General features: G+C 49.4%; 1 protein-coding gene across 1 annotated transcript in view; it reads left to right on the top strand.

Annotated features, from left to right (window-relative positions):
- The window catches only part of LOC138638918 (zinc finger protein 665-like), a 76,437-nt gene that overhangs the window by 31,109 nt on the left and 24,498 nt on the right, over nucleotides 1-20,830 (top strand). Inside the window, exon 3 of the mRNA XM_069728666.1 lies at nucleotides 13,585-13,758. Within this exon, the coding sequence (XP_069584767.1) occupies nucleotides 13,585-13,758 (174 nt within the window). The remainder of the gene's footprint in view (nucleotides 1-13,584; nucleotides 13,759-20,830) is intronic.

The following is a 20,830-nucleotide window of genomic DNA, read 5'->3' as shown; positions in this document are numbered from 1 at the left end:
GTGCAGCCATGCCAGAGTCCATAGTGCTCGTAGAGCGTGCAGCCATGCCAGAGTCCATAGTGCTCGTAGAACGTGCAGCCATGCCAGAGTCCATAGCGCTCGGAGAGCGGAAGGCCATGCCAGGGTCCTGCTGCATCGTGGTGGTGGCGGTACTGAAGGCCATGCCAGGGTCCTGCTGCATCATGGTGGTGGCGGTACAGAAGGCCATGCCAGGGTCCTGCTGCATCGTGGTGGTGGCGTTACGGAAGCCCATGCCAGGGTCCTGCTGCATCGTGGTGTCAGTGGAGGAGGTCCAAGCAGGAGCAGCGGTTGTCATGGAGGTGGCGGAGGGCTGTCCAACTGCACTCGGCATGGTGGTGGTGCTGTACTGGTGTCCGGCACTGCTAGGAATAGAGGTGGCCGTGCAGTGGTATGCAGCAGAGGTCGGCATTAAGGTTAATCGTGACAGTGAAGGCACAGGTGGATATGCCGCCACTGTCTGCTGAAAATACCGACTCTGCTGCATAGCCTGGACATAAGCAGCATTGCAGGCCTGCATGACACTCAGCTGGAGATCAGGAGTAAGGTGTTCCGACATGCCCTGCTCAATTTGGTTAAAAAAAAATGTGCTGGCCTCTGGGGGTCGGCTTTTACTTGGTCAAGGCTTTTGGTGACCTCCTGGATACGTGTATTCATGAGGCTAAGTGAAATATCCATTCGGTCACCCGAAGCCTTGAGTCCTTCGTGAAAAACCGAGCTTAAGTGCAAAAACTCGGGCATGAGGGACCTGTCCGATACCCGCTGCCGGGAGGAGCCCCCCAAAAAAGGGGCAGAGGACTGGGAAAGGGGAACACCTGATGGACCATCTTCCTGGTCTCCAGTTATTGTGGAAGGCCCACTTGCTGCAGCGCTGCTGGATGGCTGGGACGGGTCCGTGGCTGTCTGATGAAGGACCGCTCCAGAACCTGGACCAACAGTAGTGCTCCATGTGCTGTGAAAAAAGGAAAAAGAAAATTAACCAGATGCAAAATCCTGTGGAATAGAAATATACAGATTATAGCAATACAATATAACCTAATGCACGGGAGAAATAATTACGTTCTCTGGGCAAGGACCGGTCTTAAAAATGCCAGAACGCGATGGTATTTGTATTTTCTGATCCTTGCTCCTGAACCACTGGGAACACTGCTCTCTTGACGCAGGTCCTTGTTGAAGCTGTCCTTCATCAAACGCCAACGTGTTTTGACTTTGGCCCCTGTTAAAAAAAAACAAACAAAAAAACATTATGGTCAGAAAATGGACTTTTGGCCGTGCTCACACAACTGTGTGTGATGAGAGAAACTCCTGAGAGTTTGTGTCATCACACACCGTTGTGTGAGCACGGCCAAGGTCTCTGCTGCTTCACACTGCATTGCAATACTGACAAAATGCACTTTGGACCCGAGTCGGGGCGTTGTCCCAGCCATCCCACATCGCTATGGCCACCTCATTCCATAGGCGCCGGACTGTCACGTTGTTTGAGTGCAGTCGATCCCGGGTGTCCCACAACGGGACTCGCTCCTGGACCAGGGAGATGAGGAGGTCATTTTCTATGAGGTCTTTATCGCGTTCTGGAACCTGGAAATTAAATAAAGACATTAATGTTGCGTCAATTTACATAAGGAAAAGAAAGAAAACAGAGGCTGAGAAATGGCATGAATAAGGAAAGTCAAGATACAAAAAGGATTCCAGAAGAAAAATGTAAAGAAATAGGAATGTAAAGAAAGGAAGATTCAAGAATACTACAGTGAGGATACAGTAAACAGTCAGCCTTGTATACGTACACGCTGCCGCCTTGCCACCCGACCGTGACTCCGCTGCTCCTGCCCAGTCTCTCCCGCAGTAGAAGAGCTCTAAAAAAAATGAAAAACAAAAATTGTCATGTGTAGATGTGACAGTGAATACTTACCAATCTGAGGAGGCAAGTACTCACCTCACTGACATGTTCGACTTCCGAAGGCCCAGGACGTTGCTCCTCATCAGAAGAAGACATTCTGATGCATGTAGAAAGAAAGAAATGCAAGAAATTAGGACATGTAGAGACAGAAAATAGAAAATAAAGGCATTGGCTAGGATATACTCACATTGTTCTGAGTGTAGATTCCTTCCTGGGTCTGCTCTGCTGCGTCTGGAAAGTTCTCTGTCTGCTGCGAAGTGACGTGCAACTGTCCACTCCCTCCCTTTATCACCTTGTATGTGGGGGGTGGCTTATCAGTGTCTAGACATGTTTTTCTCTTGTGGAACGCATGCGTTCACGAACGCAAGCAAACGCATGTGCTTGAGAACGCATGCGTTCTTATAGACAGCAATGCGTTTTTTTGGCACATTCCTTGCGCAATCGACTGCATACGTTTCCAAGCGGCAAATTGACACCTCTAAAAATTACTACATGTTGCATTTCCGCGACAAGCCGCAGACGACGAAACGATGCATGCGTCATCAAACGCGGCAAAACGCAAACGATCGCAGACACATGCGTCCCTAATGTTAAAGATAGGAATACACAACGCATGTGGATATTTGCGGAAGAAACGCTGCGGACACAACCGCAAATGTGAAACCGGCCTTATTAAACCTGACAGGGCACACCTGTGAAGTGAAAACCATTCCCGGTGACTACGCCCAGTCATCTTATACGGCGTGTGGTTCCGAGGGTCTGGAGGAGAGGAGACTCTCTTCAGGCCCTGGGATCCATATTCATGTAAAAAATAAAGAATAAAAATAAAAAATATGGATATACTCACCCCTCCGACGGACCCTGGCTCTCAGCGCTGCTATCGTCTGCCTCCGTTCCTAAGAATGCAGTGAGTGAAGGACCTTCGATGATGTCGCGGTCACACCTGTCCTTCAGACCCTGGGAACCATCCAGAATCGCTCCGTGCACCCGTACCCGGCGTATAAGACGACCCCCGACTTTTGGGACAATTTTTAGGGGTTAAAAAGTCGTCTTATACGCCGGAAAATCCGGTATATATGTATGTATATATATATATATTTGTATATATATGTGTGTATGTATGTGTATATATGTATGTGTGTGTGTGTGTGTGTGTGTATATATATCTAATATATAAAGCTGAATGTGTGTGTGTGTGTGTGTATGTCCAGGATTGGCATCTGCACCGTCGCAGCTACAGCCACAACATTTTGCACAGTCACACGTCTGGACCCCGAGAGCGTCATAGGCTATGTTGTGAGGCGAAATTTTAACCCCGCGCGTTCCAATTCACCAAATAATTTTGCCCCTATCTACATAATGGGGAAAAAGTGAAAGGAAAAGTGTTGGAGGCAAATTGACAGCTGCCAGATGTGAACAAGGGGGACTTAAAGAATGAGAGCGATGGCGCCAAAGAGTATATACCGATCAGTTGCTAAGGTGGGGCCCCGACATGAGATACTCACCACACACGGGGATATGAACACACACAAAATGTGCCACACACTACCACGTGCTTGAACACATATACCACCCTCAGCACACATTTCACCACACATACACCAACCTCGCCACATAAAAGTCGAAACACAAAAGTCGCCGTGCAAAACTCGCCACACGCAAAACTAGGCTCATGCAAAACTCGCCACACGTGCAAACCTCACGTCATGGAAAACTCGCCACATGCAAAACTTGCACACGTGGAAAAATTGCCACATGCACAAAAGTTGCAACACATGCAAAAGTTGCCTCACACAAAACTTGCACATACTCAAAACGCACCACACATAAAACTCGCCACGCGCAAAACTCGCTGCAGACAACTTGCTACACTAACCTGTCACATGCAACTCGACACACAAAAAGTTGCTACACGCATGTCGCCACACAACTCATCTCAGAAAAGTCGCTACATGCATGTCGCCACACGCGGTCTAATACAGGAGGAGATGACACACAGATATATACTATATACAGGGGAGATGACACACAGATATATACTATATACAGGGGAGATGACACACACATATATACTATATACAGGAGGAGATGACACACAGGTATATACAGAAGGAGATGACACACAGGTATATACTATATACAGGAGAGATGACATACTGGTATATACTATATACAGGGTAGATGACACGGGTATATACTATATACAGGAGGAGATGACACTGGTATATACTATATACAGGAGGAGATGACACAGGTATATATTAAATACAGGGGAGATGACATACTGGTATATACTATATACAGGGGAGATGACACACTGGTATATACTATATACAGGAGGCGATGACACACAGATATATACTATATACAGGAGCAGATGACACACAGGTATATACTATATACAGGAGGAGATGACATACAGGTTGTTACAGAACCCCAAGCACCAAGAATATGTTATGCTATATATACCGTATATACTCGAGTATAAGCCGAGATTTTCAGCCCAAATTTTTGGGCTGAAAGTGCCCCTCTCGGCTTATACTCGAGTCAAGGTGGGTGGCAGGGTCGGCGGGTGAGGGCGCTGAGGCATACTTACCTGCTTCCAGCGATCCTGGCGCTCCCCCTGCCGTCCCACGGTCTTCGGTGCTGCAGTTCTTCCTCTATCAGCAGTCACGTGGGACCGCTCATTAGAGAAATGAATAAGCGGCTCCACCTCCCATAGGGGTGGAGCCGCCTATTCATTTCTCTAATCAGCGGTAACGGTGACCGCTGATAGAGGAAGAAGCTGCGGCACCGAAGACCAGCTGTCCGGGAGAAAGAGCCGGACGCCAGGACCAGGTAAGTATGTCATAGTTACCTGTCCCCGTTCCAGCCGCCGGGCGTCGCTCCATCTTCCCGGCGTCTGTGCGCTCTGACTGTTCAGGTCAGAGGGCGCGATGACGCATATAGTGTGCGCGGCGCCCTCTGCCTGATCAGTCAGAGCAGAGAGACGCCGGGACCGGACGCCAGAACGAGACGCCGGGAGCTGCAAGCAAGAGAGGTGAGTATGTGTTTTTTTTTCTTTACTGCAGCAGCAGCAGTGACAATGGCAGAGCTTTCTATGGGGCAATATGAACGGTGCAAGAGCACTATATGGGGCAGAGCTATAGGGCAATAATGAACAGTGCAGAGCACTATATGGGGCACAGCTATAGGGCAATAATGAACGGTGCAGAGCACTATATGGGGCACAGCTATAGGGCAATAATGAACGGTGCAGAGCACTATATGGGGCACAGCTATAGGGCAATAATGAACGGAGCAGAGCACTATATGGGGCAGAGCTATAGGGCAATAATGAACGGCGCAGAGCACTATATGGGGCAGAGCTATAGGGCAATAATGAACGGTGCAAGAGCACTATATGGGGCAGAGCTATAGGGCAATAATGAACGGCGCAGAGCACTATATGGGGCAGAGCTATAGGGCAATAATGAACAGTGCAAGAGCACTATATGGGGCACAGCTATAGGGCAATAATGAACGGTGCAGAGCACTATATGGGGCACAGCTATAGGGCAATAATGAACGGTGCAGAGCACTATATGGGGCACAGCTATAGGGCAATAATGAACGGTGCAGAGCACTATATGGGGCAGAGCTATAGGGCAATAATGAACGGCGCAAGCACTATATGGCACAGCTATGGGGAAATAAAGATCTATTTTTATTATTGAAATTCACCGGTAAATGCTGCATTTCCACCCTAGGCTTATACTCGAGTCAATAAGTTTTCCCAGTTTTTTGTGGCAAAATTAGGGGGGTCGGCTTATACTCGGGTCGGCTTATACTCGAGTATATACGGTATATTCTGTATAATAGTTTCCATGTGAAATGCATCAGTCCACAGGCTGCGCCCCTGGACAAGATATTCTCTTTCTGACCTCCCCCCACCTTTGTAATTCCCACAGTAAATACCAGCAGGCTCCGGCCCCCTGCGGCTATTGTAATGTATGTCTGGCCTGCTTTTTCTATTGGCCCGCCCTGTGTATCTGTGTGTTATATTCTGTGTGTTGTAAATAAAGTGTGTTCTTTTAGACTGGAAATACCTGGAGTAGCAGTCAGCTTTTATATGCTCCCATGTAGTCAAGAAATGCTAGTCAGCGTCCTTCATTCAGAATCCAGAAAAAGCAGAGTGGACCTCCTGAAACACGGGGGGTGCTGTAAGAGGTACTACAGCACAGTAGACCCCGTTACACTGGTGGCAGACAGCGGGATGTGATACCCCTTCTACAGGAGGAAAGGTATGAATGGAAGACAACTACCAGAAGTTAGAGGACTACACTAAAAGATCTGGTGGAAGCCCAAGGGTTAATCGCCAGCAACAAAACAAAAGCGGATTTGATAGCAGCCATCATGGAACACGACAGTGCAGCGCCCCCCAATGTGAACGTGGAGGAGACTGAATTCCAGAGGGAGGTAAAGAACAGACTGGCGTTCTATGGCCCAAACCCTGCAGTAGAGATCATACGAGAGGTGATGGCTGATGTGCGTACTGATCTGAAGGAAGAGATGGCCGAGCGGACCAGGATAGAGCTAACCAAGATGGAGATGGCAGAGCGGACCAAAGTGGAGCTGGCCAAGATGGAGATGGCAGAGCGGAGAGAGGAGAGTCAGCGAGCAAGGGGAGCTCTGGCCTCCGCCCAGGTACCTTCAACAGTAAGCCACAAAAAGATCCAGTATAATGCCTTCCGACAGTTGGGGGAGGCAGAGGAAGACATTGATGGCTTTCTGCAGGACTTTGAGCGGCAGTGTGCCCTTCATCAAGTGAAGCCGAAGGAACGGGTTCAAATTCTGGCCAGCAAGCTGATAGGCCGGGCAGCGGACGCCTATCGCACGGTACCTGATGAGCACTGCATGGACTATGAGCGGATCAAAGAAGTGATCTTGGCCCGGTATGCGCTGACACCAGAGGCATACCGCCAAAAGTTCCGCGGACTTATAAACGAGTAACCGATACCCACGCTGAATGGGCCTGTAAATTACGGCGGTCATTGCTACAGTGGGTACAAGGGAGCCAAGCAACCACTAAGGAGGACGTCCTCCAGCTCTTCTTGTTAGAACGATTCTTTAATGGACTAAACCCTGAGACACAGGAATGGCTTCGGGACAGGCGGCTAATGACTCTTGAGGAAGCTGCTCGTCTGGCCGATGAACATCATGACGCCAGGAGGCCTCAGTTGTCCGGATCAAAGATGGTCACTAGGGGTCCGCCCATGGACCTGGAGGGCCCCAAACCACCAAAGATTGTAGGGGGACCAGCTAGAAACCCGGCCTACCACAGTTCCCCTGGGGCGCGATGCCACACCTGCCGTCAGCTGGGCCACCTGCAAAGACAATGTCCCAACCGGACTCAGCATACCCAGTGGCCAAAGGCGGGAACAGCTACCTTCCACCGGGCCGCTGTACACTGCTACCAAGGCGAAGCTGACCCGGCATTGGGAGCTACAACTAACCAAGGGGTGGAAGACAGGGAGGAAGTGCTGCATGAAGTAGACCCCGTGCAGGCAGCCCGGGCAGATAATCGACAACACCATCGACAGGTCATGTGGGTTAATGGGAAATGCATGCAGGGACTAAGAGATTCTGGAGCAACTTTGACCCTTGTGAAGCCTCATCTCGTCCGGGACCAAGAGAAGACGGACCGGACAGTGGCAGTCCGTGTAGCAGGGGGAGCCATACATCGACTGCCCACTGCCAGGATTCACCTGAACTGGGGAGTTGGGGATGGCCTTGTTGAGGTCGGCTTGATGGAGGATTTGCCTGCAGACGTTTTGCTGGGAAATGACTTGGGGCCCATGTTGTCTGCCTTCTCGGTTGCCCCTCTGGCTGAGACATATCCTGTGACCACCCGGAGACAAGCTCGAGCTGCGGAGGCGGAATCACACTCAGAGGAGGCCCAGGTAAGACATCCCAGCCCTACACGTATTCCCATAGCCAGACACATTTCTTGGGCCACCCCAGATGAATTTAAGAGGGAGTTACTTGAGGATCCTTCATTGGAGGGATATCGGGGGAAGGCACAGGAGGGGAGAGGGGTATTGGAAGGGGAACAGTTTATATGGAAGCAGGGACTCCTCTACCGGATCACAGAGCAGCACCACACAGGGACGAGCCCCACTATAAAACGACAGCTGGTAGTTCCCAAGAAGTATAGGCAGGAGTTACTGCGAATCTCTCATGACATACCCTTGGCCGGGCACTTCGGCGTCCGTCGCACCAGGCATCGTCTGACACAAAACTTCTTTTGGCCGGGGGTAACCTATGATATTCGTCAATACTGCCAGACCTGTGACAGTTGCCAGCGCATTGGCAAGAGCGGAGATCGATGCAAGGCCAAATTACGCCCCCTCTCCATTGTGGAGGAACCATTTAGCCGAGTAGCGGTCGATCTGATAGGGCCGTTAGCCAAACCCAGTCCGTCAGGGAAAAGGTATATATTGACAGTGGTAGATTATGCCACACGGTATCCAGAGGCGGTTGCGTTACCTAACATACTGGCAGAGACAGTGGCGGCTGCCCTGCTCCAGGTTTTCTCACGGGTTGGATTTCCCCGGGAGATTATCTCGGACCAGGGTACCCAGTTTACAGCAGAGGTGACCAACCAACTGTGGAAGCTGTGCGGCGTAAAGTCCATTAGAAGCGCCCTGTACCACCCGCAAACCAATGGGTTGTGTGAACGCTTTAACGGGATGTTAAAACAACTCATTGGGACTTTTACCAGGACCTACAGGGACTGGGAGAAATTCTTTCTTCACCTCCTGTTTGCCTATCGAGAGGTGCCCCAAGAATCCACGGGGTTCTCCCCATTTGAACTGGTATACGGGAGACGGGTAAGGGGACCCCTAGACTTAGTGCTAGAACACTGGGAAGGGGAGGGCATCATAGAAGGGGTTCCTATTGTACCCTATGTTCTGGAATTCTGGGACCGCCTACAGGAGCTGGCCCAGGCTGTACGTGGGAACATGCAGCTGGCCCAGCGGCGCCAGTGAGTATGGTACAATCGGAGGGCCAGAGAGCGTACCTTGGAAATAGGGCAGAAGGTCCTGGTGTTAGAGCCCACTAGGCAGAACAAGTTCCAAGCTGCTTGGCAGGGCCCTACCAGGTAGTGGGGAAAATAGCCGACACCACCTATAATGTCGCCGATTGTGACGACCCCAGGGTTATCCGCATGTTCCACGTGAATATGCTGAAGCCCTATCGGGAGCACCCTGAAGAGGTAGTGGCCATCTGTGCACCTGAAGCAGAGGATTTAGCCGGACTTCCCTTGCCTGATGTCTTAGGGGAGAGGACTCAGTCTAAAACATGGGACCAGGTACACTGGGGTGAAGACTTAGGTCCCCAGGAGAGACAGCAGGTGGAGGAGTTGTTGAGGCAGCGACAGAGGATGTTTTCGGGGAAACCCGGGTACACTCACCTGGCACAACACAAGGTTGAGACCCAGGATCAGACCCCCCTGCGACAACCCCCCCATCCGCGTCCCTGAGTCTGTACGAGAAGGGATGCGACGAGATACAAGAGATGTTGCGCTTAGGGGTCATTGAAGAGTCAGATAGTCCCTGGGCATCCCCCGTAGTGTTAGTGCCCAAGAAGGATGGGACTACACGGTTTTGTGTAGACTATCATAAGCTCAATGAGAAAACAGTGACGGATGCTTATCCCATGCCGCGTGTGGATGACTTGTTAGACCGGCTGGCGGGGCAAAGTATTTGACCACCATCGATCTATGCAAAGGCTACTGGCAGATTCCCCTTAGTCCTGATGCTATTCCCAAGTCGGCATTTGTCACCCCATTTGGCTTATTCCAGTTTCGAGTTATGCCATTCGGGATGAAGACTGCCCCGGCGACCTTCCAGAGGCTGGCTGACCGGCTTCTAGGTGGTCTCCAGGACTATGCGTGTGCCTACCTGAATGACATCGCCATCTACAGCGCGACATGGGAAGAGCATCTAGATCACCTAGAGACAGTATTAGACAGGATCCACAAGGCCGGAATCACCCTGAACCCAAACAAGTGTCACGTGGGCAAAGCAGAGGTTCAGTATTTGGGGCATTGGGTGAGAAGTGGGAAACAGAGACCAGAACCAGCCAAGATTGAGGCCACAGCCAAATGGCCCACCCCACGCACTAAAAACCCTGCTCATGGCGTTTCTAGGGACAGCGGGGTATTACAGGAAATTCGTTCCCAATTACAGCAGCGTAGCCAAGCGCCTCACTGATCTGACCCGTAAGAACCAACCCCGCCAGGTAACCTGGACCCCAGAGTGTGAGGAAGCCTTCCGCCAGCTAAAGAACGCTCTCACCAATACCCCTGTACTGGCCGAACCCGATCCAACTAAACGTTTCCTGGTTCACACAGACGCTTCTATGTTTGGATTGGGGGCAGTACTAAGCCAAGTCGAGCCGGACGGCCAAGAACACCCGGTAGCTTACCTGAGTCGGAAACTACTGCCCCGTGAAGTGAGCTATGCGGCCATCGAGAAGGAGTGCCTGGCAATAGTATGGGCACTCAAAAAGTTACAACCATATTTGTATGGACGACAGTTTTCCCTCCTAACGGACCATAATCCCCTAGTCTGGCTTAATCGGGTCTCCGGAGACAACGCCAGATTACTGCGGTGGAGTTTAGCCCTACAACCTATGGACTTCACCATCCACTACAGACGCGGCAAACAAAACGGTAATGCCGATGGACTAAGTCGACAAACGGAACTTGTATCAACCCCATAAACTTCGGTCATCCCCAAACCGATCCGTTAAGGATCAGACTGTGTATGCCGATCGCGTCGCTGAAAAGGGAAGCCGTGTTACAGAACCCCCAGCACCAAGAATATGTTATGCTATATATATAGATTCTGTATAATAGTTTCCATGTGAAATGCATCAGTCCACAGGCTGCGCCCCTGGACAAGATATTCTCCTTCTGACCTCCCCCACCTTTGTAATTCCCACAGTAAATACCAGCAGGCTCCGGCCCCCTGCGGCTATTGTAATGTATGTCTGGCCAGCTTTTTCTATTGGCCCGCCCTGTGTATCTGTGTTATATATTGTGTGTTGTAAATAAAGTGTGTTCTTTTAGATTGAAAATACCTGGAGTAGCAGTCAGCTTTTATATGCTCCCATGTAGTCAAGAAAATGCTAGTCAGCGTCCTTCATTCAGAATCCAGAAAATGCAGAGTGGACCTCCTGAAACACGGGGGGGTGCTGTAAGAGGTACTACAGCACAGTAGACCCCGTTACACAGGTATATACTATATACAGGAGATGACATACAGGTGTATACTATATATAAGGGAGATGACAAACATGTATATACTGAGGTGAAAATGAGGGTTGTGAGGTGAAAATGAAAAGGTGTGAGTGCAAAATGAGGAGTGAGGGAAAATAGTGGAGTGATGACAGATGTGAGGTCGAAATGACAAGTGTTAGGGGGGAATGGGAGGAGTGAGGGGGAAAATGAGGTGTAAGGGAGAAAATGAGATGTGAGGGGGAAAATGAGAGGCGTGATGGGAAAAGAGAAGTGAGGTGCTATAACTAACCACAGATATTTACTATGCCCAGGCAACGCCGGGCTCTTCAGCTAGATATATATATATATATAGATAGATAGATATCTATATATAGATATATATCTATAGATATATATAATCTCCTGTCAGTGTGATTTTGCTGTACACTGCACATGAATTCTCGGCTTTTCAAATACGATCGGTGTGTAAAAATCACAGCATGATGCGAGTGCTCTGCGTTTTGTTTTCTCGCATCCATTGACTTGCATTGGCGAGTCTCGTCCGAGATACGCAGCAAATGGCAGAATGGTGCGATTTTATTTATTTTTTTCTCAGTCCAAATTTCAGCTGAGAGAAAAATCTCAAATGAGAGGTCACCCATTGAATAACATTGGTCCGAGTGCAATCCAATTTTTTTTTCTCGGATTGCACTTGTCCGTTTTTCTCGCAAATGAGTATGAGCCCTTAGCCTCCTAACCTATAATAAGAGGTCACAGATGTTATGGTGCTGCTGTGCAGTTTTAATCATGTGAATGGCACATGGAGGTCTGTGTCGGGCCCATAATCCTCTATGGAGGACTGTTTGGCCCATAAACCCCTATTGGAGGACTGTTTTTGGCCCATAAACACGTATGGAAGACTCTTTGGGGCCCATAAACCCCTATTGGAGGACTGTGTGGGGCCCATAAACCCCTATTGGAGGACTGTGGGGCCCACAATCTTGTATGGAGGACTGTGTGGGGCCCATAAACCCCTATTGGAGGACTGTGTGGGGCCCATAAACCCCTATTGGAGGACTGGCTGGGGCCCATAAACCTCTATTGGAGGACTGTGTGGGGCCCATAAACCTCTATTGGAGGACTGTGTAGAGCCCATAAACCCCTATTGGAGGACTGTGGGGCCCACAATCTTGTATGGAGGACTGTGGGGGGCCCATAAACCCCTATTGCAGGATATTGTGGGGCCCACAATCCTCTATGGAGGACTATACTGTCCAGTCCATATTGATAAGCCTGCAGTCACTCCGTGCTGTGAGGATTCACCGGTTTCTGACCTATTGTAGAATTTACAATCGATATCACCCATGTAATATAAGAAGTGACATCTTTTTGGATTGTATATTTCTTTCTAGTGCATCATGAATCATGGTATGTGTTTAAAGGGGCCACTGAGACTCTTTTCCCGGGGTCCAAGATAAAATGGAGTCTGTCCTGCCTTTTGATATCCCAAACTACCTGCTTCATGCCCCTAAATTCAGCCTAAAACAAACGGAACCCTCCAGCAATCTCTCTCCTGGATCTGGCATCCTCAACCAGGAGACTCCAACTCCAGCATCGGTAACAAAGTCATGTCTCCTCCTAACTCCTTCATGTAATTCTTATAGACAAGGATAATGTGTTCCTCCCATACAGTCCTGATATAAATATCATATAATCCTGACCTTCTAGGCCCTCAAGAAGATCTGCACATCTAATGTTCAGCCGTGTACATTGATCCTACAAATCGATCACTTTGTCGGTCTACAGAAAACTAAATTCCTTTAGCAGAGAAGAAACTTGGTCTTAAAGCGAAGAGATTCCTCACCTGCGACAACCCCCTTCATGCTCTTTACTATTGTTAATAGATCTGATTGATAGATCCCCCAACCCCCCCCCCCCAGTGATGAACCTGGAGAAGACTTTATGGGGAAGCAACACCCATTGTTAGTATAGGGAATTAAATATCTTTCAGAGGGTTTCCTGTTATCCTCTGAGAAGTTACCAGGTTTTGTTCCAGTTCTTCCTCTGCTTCTATATCCAAGATGGATTCCATAGAAGAGTCTCCTGTATCAGTGTCTCCTGTATTTTTCTATCTTCACCCCTCACGGCTGTATCCAGCACACTGCTGACAGAGCGGCCCAGACCGCACCACCACCAAACCACTGCAGCAGCTTTGTGTTGACTCTCGATCTCCAACTATCAGGGTCCTCGGACCTCCCAAACAGCAGGGAGTAATCCAGGTAGTCAGTGCCACATGAGCTCTCCTGCTGAGATGGACGGGCAGCTGCAGAGACGACACATAAAATGTCATGTTCTTATGTTTCCTTATGTGTAATATTCATCAGCATCTCTCCTTATACAGGATTACACCATAGAGAAGACATCAGGTGATTGTGTGACTCCCATCATCCATCTCCATGTATCCGGAAGAAGGAGCAGGAGTGAGAGCCCCATCACAGAAGCCCCACACTCCCCGATGGCTGAGAAGAAGATCCTAGATCTCACCAACGAGATCACAGAGCTGCTGACTGGAGAGGTGACTGCTGGGAAATTATACAGTATACACTGGAGGATTCTGGGTGATGAGAGGAGACTGCTGGGATATTATTTAGTATACACTGGAGGATTCTGGGTGATGAGAGGAGACTGCTGGGAGATTATACAGTATACACTGGAGGATTCTGGGTGATGAGAGGAGACTGCTGGGAAATTATACAGTATACACTGGAGGATTCTGGGTGATGAGAGGAGACTGCTGGGAGATTATACAGTATACACTGGAGGATTCTGGGTGATGAGAGGAGACTGCTGGGAGATTGTACAGTATACACTGGAGGATTGTGGGTGATGAGAGGAGACTGCTGGGAGATTATACAGTATACACTGGAATATTCTGGGTGAGGAGAGGTGACTGCTGGGAAATGCTACAATATACACTGGAGGATTCTGGGTGATAGAAGAGGAGACTGCTGGGAAATTCTACAGTAATACACTGGAGGATTCTGGGTGATAGGAGATGTCAGGAATCCCTGACCGCTGCCCCCAATTTGTCACGATTCACACCGTGACCGTCACCCTTACGTCACGGGTCGGGGTGACTTTAGGCCAACAGACGGCTATCACATGTGCAGGGGGGCTTATCTTAGTTATCCCTCCACTCCACAATGTGATGAAACAACACACACAAGGCTATTGACCTCTTAGGTTACAGCAGGGGCTTATTCTAGGTATCCCACTGCTCTTCAATATACCACGAACTGCAGGGATTTATGTACATCCCGCTTACAGTTCCACTTAACACTTGCAGCTCTATGGCGCCCCCCTTACTCTCAGGTCAGATTAGGTACTGCACCCTGGGTAATTAGTCGCCAGACAGGCTGCCTGCTATGTACTGGCTATTGGGCACGCTGCAGCAATGCGATGAACTACTCCCACTCAGGCAGGAACAATAATTATCAACGCCGCAGTTGCTACAACATAACCCAAAAGTCTGCACACGGTATCACTGCCACCAGCTTCGATTAAACGGGTGCGAAGCTAACCCAACACAGTAGCGTATTTCCCTTCAAGAGACAGGGTACGTTTAGAGCATGGAGAATTAACTAATATTAAATATTATATCCCATAAAAATTAGGCAGTGCTTTATCAAAAATATGTTATAAAGATGTTACAAATGAGACAATTGCAAATATGTACCAGGTAATTATAACATAAAGGAGAAAAGCTAACACTCACATGTTCAAAGCATGGCAGGCACCCAGGCTAGTGCAGTTTTCCATACGTCCCAGTTCATGGGACGTGCTCAGCTCTTCCAGGAAAAGAAGACAAGAAGGCTGAACTGGGGATGTGGGCAGACAGTTATAGCTAAGCCTGTAACATCCCAGAAAGGGGTTGGATCACCTCGTCCCTCCTACCTCTTCAGTTAACTAATCTTACCTTAATCTATATCTAATTTCTATAACTTCGCTACAACACATGTCATAGTCATAACAAACCCAGCATTCATCTCGGATTCACGTGGGCATTCTAATGAGATCAAATATGTCCTATCTGGGATACATATTTACAGAGAAAACCCTACTTCTTTACCAGATGGAGTTAGAAGCCCGTGTTTCGAGGGATGGGTAGGTCCACCGAGTGAGATTAAGAATATATATTTTCGTGTTCGTAACGTAAACGGTCGGCATAATATCTTACAAAAACAGAACAAAGAACTTCCATGCATTTCTGGAAACTTAAGACTCCAGTTCTAGCTGGAGGAAGATTCTAACCTGGTCTTAAATACCTTTCGGCCATAAAACTCCCCCCAGTACATTGGCAAAGCAGCTCTTGGCTGAGTGAAAGGGAAGGGGGGGGCTTTTTAGCCCGCAGCCTGCTGCAAGAGAAACTACTAATATGATATTTCATACCATATCGTGACACCTCCCCCTTTTGGTGTGCGCTAGGGAGGTAGAACCCCACGGTATGCCTCCATGCGCACCTCAGTGGGTTCACCCTGGCGGGACAGTCCATCTGCATTCCCATGCTCTTTGCCCGTTTTGTGTTCAATGGTGAAGTCAAACTGCTGAAGGGCAAGGCTCCAGCGTAGCAACCTGCCGTTGGTTCCACCCATGGCGTTTAGCCAGCGCAAAGGGTTGTGGTCGGTCACCACAGTGAAGGGGCGACCGTACAAGTAGGGCTGCAAGCGCTGCAGGGCCCAGACTATGGCCAGGCACTCCTTCTCGATGGTGAAGTAGGCCACTTCCCTCGGCAACAGTTTCCGGCTCAGGTATAACACGGGGTGCTCTTGGTCCTCCGAGTCAACCTAGCTGAGCACAGCACCAAGGCCAAACTCGCTGGCGTCGGTCTGCACCAAAAACGGTCGACTGCTGTCAACTGCTTTCAACACAGGGGCGTTGCACAGTGCGGTTTTCAACGCCTGGAAGGCCCCCTCACAGCCATCTGTCCAGTTGACAATGTGGGGTAGCTTCTTCCTGGTGAGGTCCGTCAAAGGTTTTGCCAGGCTACTATAGTGCTGTACGAAGCGCCTATAGTACCCTGCAGTGCCCAAGAAGGACATCACCTGTTTCTTGGTCACGGGAGTGGGCCAGTTCAGGTAGTGAACCTCCCTCATGCCCATCTGGCACTTTCCCGGATTGATAGTCAGTCCTGCTTGGTGAATTCGCCGGAGCACCTCCTCGAGATGCTGCAGGTGTTCCTTCCAGGAGGAACTGAAGATGGCAATGTCATCCAAGTACGCCACGGCGTACTTCTCCAGTCCCTGAAGCAGGAGGTTGACCATCCGCTGGAAAGTGGCAGGGGCATTTTTCATGCCGAAGGGCATGACCGTGGACTCGTACAGTCCAAAGGGTGTGATAAAGGCGGACTTCTCCTGCGCCTTCGGAGCTCAGGGGAATCTGCCAGCATCCTCGACTCAGATCCATTATTGTTAGGTAATCTGCGCCAGCTAACTTCTCAAGCAGCTCCTCGATGCGCGGCATTGGGTGCGCGTCAGAGGCTGTGATGGCGTTGAGCCCCCTGTAGTCCACGCAGAACCGGGTGGTCCGGTCCTTCTTTGGCACGAGAACTACAGGTGATGCCCACGCGCTCTTTGACCGTCGAATCACCCCCAGCTGTAACATCTCATCGATCTCTTGGCGCATAATCTGCTGCACCTGGTCAGAGATCCGATAGGGTGTTCGCCGTAGTGGGGCGTGATTCCCGGTGTCCACATCGTGGACTGCTAACTGAGTCCTCCCAGGTCGGTTGGAGAACACGACCGGGAAGGGTTCCAGGGGGGTTTGCAACTGCAACCGCTGGGGTTCAGTTAACGAGGCGCTTACCTCCACGTCCTCGATGGACCCATTGGCCTTGGCTTGGGCCAGCATGTCCAGGAGGGTGTGTTCCTCCCCGTCTTCAGGCAAGCTGCAGACCGGTAGGACGAAAGGTTCACGTTCATGATGAGCCTTCATCATGTTGACGTGAAAGGCCTTTCGCCTACCCCGAGTGTGGTCAAGCGTGACCACGTAAGTGACCGGGTTGAGCTGTTGGTGGACGACGTACGGGCCCTCCCAGGCTGCCTGAAGCTTATCCGTTGGTACGGGGACCAGCACCCACACCTTTTGACCCACGTGGTAGGTCCGCTCCCGGGCATTCTGGTTGTACGAGTGCTTCTGGTCAGCCTGAGCCTGCGTCATGTTGTCTTGCACCAACTGTGTCAAGGTCTGCATCTTGTCACGGAAGTGCATGACATACTCCACTATGGACACTTCAGAAGGGTTCGGCTCCTCTTCCCAGGATTCTCTTACCATCCCAAGGGGTCCCCGAACTCGCCTGCCGTACAGGAGCTTGAAGGGGGAGAACCCCATCGAGGCCCGCGGAACCTCTCGAACAGCAGGTGTGGGAGGTACCGCTCCCAGTCACGCCCTTGAATCTCAACCAGCATGCGTAGCATCTGTTTGAGGGTACCATTGAAGCGTTCACACAAGCCATTGGTCTGTGGGTGATACGCACTCGATACCAGGTGCTTCACCTGCATTCTCTTACAGAGAGCCTCCATTAGGTGAGACATAAATTGGGTCCCTTGATCAGTAAGCATTTCCCTGGGAAATCCTACACGTGAAAAGATGGCCAACAGGGCATCTGCCACCTTATCTGCCCTAGTTGATGACAGAGCTACTGCCTCTAGGTACCAGGTAGCGTAGTCTACCACAGTAAGGATGTATTGCTTTCCAGAGCTGCTGGGGACGGCCAGCGGGCCCACAATGTCCACCGCGATCCTCTGGAAAGGCTCCTCTATCACTGGCAAAGGGATCAGGGGAGCCTTAATAGCAGGCCCCACCTTCCCCACTCTTTGACAGGTGACACAGGAGCGGCAGTAGTTTGACACATCTGTCCCCATCTTAGGCCAATAGAAGTGTTGACAGCCGGGCCTTAGTTTTGCTGATCCCCAAGTGTCCAGCTAGCGGGATCTCATGGGCAATCCGCAACAACTCACCCCGGAATTGCTGCGGGACGACCAGCTGTCTTTCCCTCAACCACTCCTTTTGTGATTCTCCGGGTACTGTCTCCCGGTATAACCTTCCTCGTTCCCAGAACACCCTCTCCTTATCAGTCTCGGAGGTGGGCGTCTCGGCGAGTTGCCTCAAACTCTCTAGGCTCGCATCTGTGTGCAGAGCGGCCTGAAACTCCTGGCTAGGGGAAGCCAGAAGCGACGTCAGGGTCCCTTCCCCACGGGAACTGTTGTGAATTCTGTGGCTGAATTCACTCCTGTGGTCACAAGTGGTACTGCAGCTTCTGAGCTTCCTCCCTCAGGTGTTCTGGTGAGCTCGTTAACTGCTTCATTACTTAACTCCGCCTGATGCTGCTATCCTTGCTCCTTGTCAATGTTTCAGTGTTGGATCTGAGCTTCTCCTGATTGTTCCTGTGACCTGCTGCTCTGTATAGCTAAGTGCTTTTTGCTTTTTTGTTGCTTTTTTTCTGTCCAGCTTGTCTTTTGTTTTGCTGGAAGCTCTGAGACGCAAAGGGTGTACCGCCGTGCCGTTAGTTCGGCACGGTGGGTTTTTTTTGCCCCCTTTGCGTGGTTTTGCTTTAGGGTTTTTTGTAGACTGCAAAGTTCGCTTTACTGTCCTCGCTCTGTCCTAGAATATCGGGCCCCACTTTGCTGAATCTATTTCATCCCTACGTTTTGTCTTTTCATCTTACTCACAGTCATTATATGTGGGGGGCTGCCTTTTCCTTTGGGGATTTTCTCTGGGGCAAGTCAGGCCTATTTTTCTATCTTCAGGCTAGCTAGTTTCTTAGGCTGTGCCGAGTTGCCTAGGTAGTTAATTAAAGTTAAAGTTAATTAAAAATTAATAAAGGGGATGGGAGAACTACAATACCCAGATAGATTAGCGAAATTAGGATTATTTAGTCTAGAAAAAAGACGACTGAGGGGCGATCTAATAACCATGTATAAGTATATAAGGGGACAATACAAATATCTCGCTGAGGATCTGTTTATACCAAGGAAGGTGACGGGCACAAGGGGGCATTCTTTGCGTCTGGAGGAGAGAAGGTTTTTCCACCAACATAGAAGAGGATTCTTTACTGTTAGGGCAGTGAGAATCTGGAATTGCTTGCCTGAGGAGGTGGTGATGGCGAACTCAGTCGAGGGGTTCAAGAGAGGCCTGGATGTCTTCCTGGAGCAGAACAATATTGTATCATACAATTAGGTTCTGTAGAAGGACGTAGATCTGGGGATTTATTATGATGGAATATAGGCTGAACTGGATGGACAAATGTCTTTTTTCGGCCTTACTAACTATGTTACTATGTTAGTTGTTAGGCGCAATCCACAGCCGCTTTTAGTTGTGTTTAGGATAGGATCAGGTGTGCAGTCTACAGAGTTTCCACGTCTCAGAGCTCGTTCTTGTATTTTTGGGTATTTGTCAGATCACTGTGTGCGCTCTGATCGCTAAGCACACTGTGTTTCTGGATTGCCTTCATAACACCTGTCATTAGCAAACATAACAGTACAAGGAGCCTAACTAATGATTCTCAATAGAGGGAAAGAAAAAGTTCTGACATCATTTTTTTTTTTTTCTGCTCTGTGTTCACTTTTTTTTTTTTCCCCTAGACATTTGGGTGATTCTGGACACAGGTGTGGACATGGATATTCAGGGTCTGTGCTCTTCAATGGATAATCTCATTATAAATGTACAAAAGATTCAAGATATTATTGATCAGAAATCTATGTTAGAACCAAGAATTCCTATTCCTGATTTGTTTTTTGGAGATAGAACTAAGTTTCCAAGTTTCAAAAATAATTGTAAGCTATTTCTGGCCTTGAAACCTCATTCTTCTGGTAATCCTATTCAACAGGTTTTGATTATTATTTCTTTTTTGCGCGGCGACCCTCAAGACTGGGCATTTTCTCTTGCGCCAGGAGACCCTGCATTGAGTAGTGTCGATGCGTTTTTCCTGGCGCTCGGATTGCTGTACGATGAGCCTAATTCAGTGGATCAGGCTGAGAAAAATTTGCTGGCTTTGTGCCAGGGTCAGGATGATATAGAAGTATATTGTCAGAAATTTAGGAAATGGTCAGTACTCACTCAGTGGAATGAATCTGCGCTGGCAGCTTTGTTCAGAAAGGGTCTCTCTGAGGCTCTTAAGGATGTCATGGTGGGATTTCCTATGCCTGCTGGTTTGAATGAGTCTTTGTCTTTGGCCATTCAGATCGGTCGACGCTTGCGCGAGCGTAAATCTGTGCACCATTTGGCGGTACTGCCTGAGGTTAAACCTGAGCCTATGCAGTGCGATAGGACTATGACTAGAGTTGAACGGCAGGAATACAGACGTCTGAATGGTCTGTGTTTCTACTGTGGTGATTCCACTCCTGCTATTTCTGATTGTCCTAAGCGCACTAAGCGGTCCGCTAGGTCTGCCGTCATTGGTACTGTACAGTCCAAATTCCTTCTGTCCATTACCTTGATATGCTCTTTGTCGTCGTTTTCTGTCATGGCGTTTGTGGATTCGGGCGCTGCCCTGAATCTGATGGATTTGGATTATGCTAAACGTTGTGGGTTTTTCTTGGAGCCTTTGCGGTGTCCTATTCCATTGAGAGGAATTGATGCTACACCTTTGG

The sequence above is a fragment of the Ranitomeya imitator genome, chromosome 5 (assembly GCF_032444005.1).
Source record: "Ranitomeya imitator isolate aRanImi1 chromosome 5, aRanImi1.pri, whole genome shotgun sequence".
NCBI lineage: Eukaryota > Metazoa > Chordata > Amphibia > Anura > Dendrobatidae > Ranitomeya > Ranitomeya imitator.
The sequence above is the reverse complement of the archived record's forward strand: the minus strand, read 5'-3'. Positions and strand labels throughout refer to the sequence as shown.